This window comes from Penaeus japonicus, unplaced genomic scaffold (genome assembly GCF_977035675.1).
Source record: "Penaeus japonicus unplaced genomic scaffold, GWHDUDI00000001_assembly GWHDUDI00000003, whole genome shotgun sequence".
Taxonomy (NCBI): Eukaryota; Metazoa; Arthropoda; class Malacostraca; order Decapoda; family Penaeidae; genus Penaeus; species Penaeus japonicus.
The window spans coordinates 769,952-774,951 of NW_028234405.1; the positions used below are offsets into that span (position 1 = coordinate 769,952).

Sequence of the window (5,000 nt, forward strand, 5' to 3'; positions counted from 1 at the left end):
CGAGGAGCGCGGAGATGCTGAAGGAGAGGCGGGAGGCGTTGACGGGCGGCTTGCGGCTGGGGTCGCCGAGGTGCCCTGACGAAGGGCGCAGGGCGGTGGGGCAGAGGGGGGGCTCCGGAGAGCCGGGACGACTGTCGCCGTCGACGTTGATCTCCTCCTCCTGCTCGAGCTCCACAGCAGTCATGGTGGCACGTGGGTGAGGGGCGTCCGTGGTGGTTGAAGGCTTCGGGCGGCCGGAGTGCGGTGGTGGGGGAAGGGGGGGTCGTCGCTACACTCACGCTCTCTCACAGGACCGGGGACACGAACGGCCTCGCTCGACACACACTTAGAGGTGAATGGTTTGACGAGTGGATCCCGGCCCTGGCTCATCCGTGCGCTGGCTCCTCCCACCGATCGGGGCGGGCGGGGCGAGGGAGGAGCCTCGCCGCAATTGGCTGGCCCTAAGCTCCGCCTCTTCCTCGCGCCCCGTGATTGGCTGATCCTAAGTGATGGCCACGGAGTAAAGCCTACAAGATAGGAATCGGAAAGGAGGAGGCGGCTAGCTAAGTTAGGTGAGATTTTCTGCTAAATGAACTCCCATCCCCTTATCGATGGACGAGCGCAGAGACCATAAAATCTCTTTTAAGTTAATTACACAGGATTTTCTGCGGCAAATCACAAGGAATGCATTGTTACGTGATGGGCAAACGCCGGGGAGCTTTTGTTTGTCCACCTAGCGGCCGCTGTTAGTGTAACGCTATCTTAGAAGGGCTGTGCCTAATGCGCTTAAACACTTACCTGGTATTATAGGCCCTTTGTCATCGCCAACAATCTTGGGCTTTGTTTGTCTCTATACAATTGGCTGATCTCTCAACTTGATACAAGTCGAAATCTCTCTTTGAATCTTTGTTTATTTGGCGATGGAACTGATTTTGATACTCATGAGAAATGTATATACACCGCCACGTGATGAAGAGGGCGCGGAGTGCGGTGGTTTATGAATTTGGGGTATGATTTCGATACACTCACGCTCTCTCACAGACCGGGGCGACCCGAACGGCGATATCGACACACACTTTAGAGTGAAATGGTTTGACTGAGTGAATCCCCGCCAGGCCCTGGCTCATCCGGCGCTGGCTCCTCTCCCATATCGCGGCCGGCGGGGCGAGGGAATCGAGCGGCCGCAATTGGCTGGCCTAAGCGCCGCCTCTTCCTCGCGCTGAATTCGCGAATGAACTAAGTGATGGCCACGGAGTAAAGCCACAAGATAGGATCGGAGGCGAGGTGGGGGAAGAGGGGAGCAGAGAGAGAGGAGCGGTGGTGAAGGAGGAGAGAGAGAAGGAAGAGAGAGAGAGAGAGAGAGAGAGAGAGAGAGAGAGAGAGAGAGAGAGAGAGAGAGAGAGAGAGAGAGAGAGGAAGGGAAGGGAAGAGAAGGGAGAGGAGGGGGGGTAACCAGCAGACCGTGCAATTCCAATCCTATCAAAATCTTAGTTCTCTTTTATAGCCACAACAAAATTGCCCTCCCTTTCTGGCTTATAATGGGGGCCCAATGGCTCGTTATTCAGCCATTGTGCTCTGTTGACAACTAATCTTTTCCAGTTGCAATTTATCCTTCCTACGTTGCTTTCAAGAGACCTCAATGACCACATAATTGATGCGTGTTTGTTTCAGCGGGACAACATGGGAGGTGGGGGAGAGAGAGGGGGAGGGGGCGTACAGCACTAAAAAGGACCCTTCCCCCCCTCTCTCTCCCCCTCCCTCCATCTTCTTCGTCTTCATCGTCTCTGTCATCGTCATGTCTTGAGGGATACTGTGATCAATAGGTTTTGTTCGTGCACTGTGCCCCCCGAGAGGGTGACTGCCGTGCGCACGTATTAAAGTGCAGTGTCGGTCGGCGGCGCTTAGCATGGCCGCGGAGAGCGTGGTCTACTCACCTGTGTGCATGCTTGTACGAACACGCACATATATATGTACACGCAAATACATAACAAGCACACGTTTACTTACATGTACAAAATGACTCTCTTCTCTTTGTTCTCTTTCCTGTTATTATTGTCCTTTTTTTTTTGTTCCTAGCACCGTTAAGCTTATTACTACTATTAGGCCTACGTAAATGTGCCCATCGGATTAATTATTGATTTAAGAGCAGTTGTGTATCAGATGTTAGAAGGAATACTACGGTTATAATTTCGATGACTTTCGTTCTAATCATAACTTACGAACATTGCCATTGTAAACATCATACCCCCCCCCCCCCACACACACACCCCAAGACGAAGATAAAGAGAAGATGCATATCGATCATCTTATCAATAAATAATCAGAGAATCTTGTTTTCTTCCTGCCTATCCAATTTCCTCGTTTCTTATAAAGGCCAAAGACAAAAACCCGAGAAAACACCATGAGTCCAAAGCTGGCTGGCGTTCCTCAAGGTTCGATCTTCGACCTTACTCCCATCTCTCTTTCATACTTTCTTAATTTCATCCATCGCAGAGCTCAGCAACGAATTGAAATGTTACTATCAGATCGATAAAGCTGCAATATATTGCATTAGTGAGGAACTGAAAGGACTAAAACAACCTGAGAGGAAATGGCCCATTAATACAAGACGACCAACCTACAACAAGCCGTAAGTTCTCTGCCAAGCGACCGCAAGGACAAAAACATTCCTGGGATGTCGAAGCACTGCCTTGGGAAATCGCCTACCTCGGGCGGTATTAGGTCAGCATCAGGACCTCTCTGTTCATTAAAGAGAGATACGAAATTATATTCTAAAAATAAAAAAGATATATGTCTTAAACAAAGGAAATTGTTGGATGCATTTATAGGGTTATGATTCTGGTCACAAATATCGATGTAGGTTTAAACACAGCGAGGTTTTGAATTGAATTTTGAATCTTCCGACCGACGTTACAAAATCATTTATGAATTATCGTCATTCCTGTTGTTACTGCACTCTCCGTTACTGTAGTTAATATTGATGTTATAAGATTGATAAATCATTGAAGAAATTGATTTATTATTCGAAGTAAGAATATCGTGTTTGTAAGAAGTACATTGATGTCAGGATGTATAATCATGTATAATCGCGCTCGTGTTTGTAACGGATATTTTGATTATTGTTACAATCACTATTATCATCCTCATCCTTATTATAATAATCATATGATTAATTGCATATGGTAGTAATAACGAAATTATTTTTTTAAGGATACAAGTAAGAGTGATATTGATAACAATGATAATGATATTTTCAGTTTTATTGATGATATTTTCAGTGCGATTAACTTTATAGTTATCATCCTAATTACAACAATGTTGATTAGAATTATGATAATGCTAACGAAGGTGACTGTAAAAATATCAATAATAATAACAATTATGAAATCATTATAACAAAATAATATTAAGATTGTTGTTTTTATTTTGTCACTATTCTCATTCTTATTTTTTTCTCCTCTCTTTGTCATGATAATATTGATGATAATAATGATTATGATGATGATAATTATGTTAATGATAGTAGTAACAATGTTGATGATAATTATAATAATAATAATGATGATAACAACAATAACAATAATAGTAATCATAATGATAATGATAACAATAATAAGAATAATAAAATAAAGTTAAGAAAAATATCGACAAAAATAATAATGATAATAATGACAACGATAACAATCAAAACGATCATAACATCAACAACAATAACGATAGATACTGAAAAAAATAATAACAATAATGATAATAATAATAATAAAGCCTTTAATTATTATCATCACTTTCATCATCACTATAAAAAATCTCACTTTAAACCTTCGATCACCTTCCCGATAGTGACCTTCGTAAAACCAGCCGGGGTTCAAGAAAACGAATTTGTGATTACTAATAAAGTGCTGCTGATGATGACAATAATGATGATTAAAGACGGTGATGATAGTACTTGTTATCACTGTTATTATTATTGTTTGCATGGTTTTATCACAATGTATATTTTTATCATATTGTTATTATTATTATTATTATTATTATTATAAATACTGTTATTATTATTACTATCATTATAAATATTATTGATGCTTTTCTTATTATTGCTATCATTATTATTATTATGATCTTTATCACAGTCATTATTATTATTATCATTGTTATTGATATTATTGTTATCTTTAATAATGATTATTACTCCTGTTGTTTTTATTATTACTGTCATTATTAACATCATTATTATCACCATTACTATTATTGATATCTTTGATATTGTTATCATCATTATTATCATCGTCATCATCATCATCATGTTATTATCATTATCATTATTATTATTATTATTATTATTATCATCACCATTATTATTATTATTATTATTATTATTATTATTATTATCATTAATATTATCATTATTATTATTATTATTGTTATTATTATTATTATCATTATTATTATTATCATCATTATTATTATTATCGTTATTATTATTATTGTTATTATTATTATTATTATAATTATTATTATTATTATCATTGTCATTATTATTATTATTATTGTTATTAATACCATCATCATTTTTGTTATTTCTATTGTCATTATCATCATCGTTATCATTAATGTCATCATCACCATAATTATCATCATCATAATTATCCTCATTATCATTGTAATTATAACTTCTATCTTATCATTCTCATTATCAAAATTATCACTATCATTATTTTTGTAACTCTCATTATAACTTTTATCATCCTTATCAAAACATTCATCATCATTGTTATCATTATTATAATCATCATTAATATGAATATTACCATTAGCACTTCTAGTAACGGAAACAATCTTACTATCAGTGCTATTTCTCATCATCAATATTATTCTAATTAACATTATCATTGATATTACTACTATTTCGTTGCTTTTGATATCGTAGGGGTGATAATATCAATAGAAATAATAATCATGATAGCAATAATAATTTTTGAATTCTAATACTAATGATCGGGATTTTTATATTTATCCTAATG

The 5,000-nt window shown here is 38.0% G+C and overlaps 1 protein-coding gene across 1 annotated transcript in view; it reads right to left on the minus strand.

Annotated features, from left to right (window-relative positions):
• The window catches only part of LOC122250600 (T-cell leukemia homeobox protein 2), an 18,101-nt gene extending 17,768 nt beyond the window's left edge, over positions 1 to 333 (minus strand). The window contains exon 1 of the mRNA XM_043012108.2: positions 1 to 333. This exon is cut by the window's left edge and continues 342 nt beyond it. Coding sequence (XP_042868042.1) covers positions 1 to 184 — 184 coding nt within the window. The 5' untranslated portion in view covers positions 185 to 333.
• Positions 334 to 5,000: the final 4,667 nt, after the last annotated feature.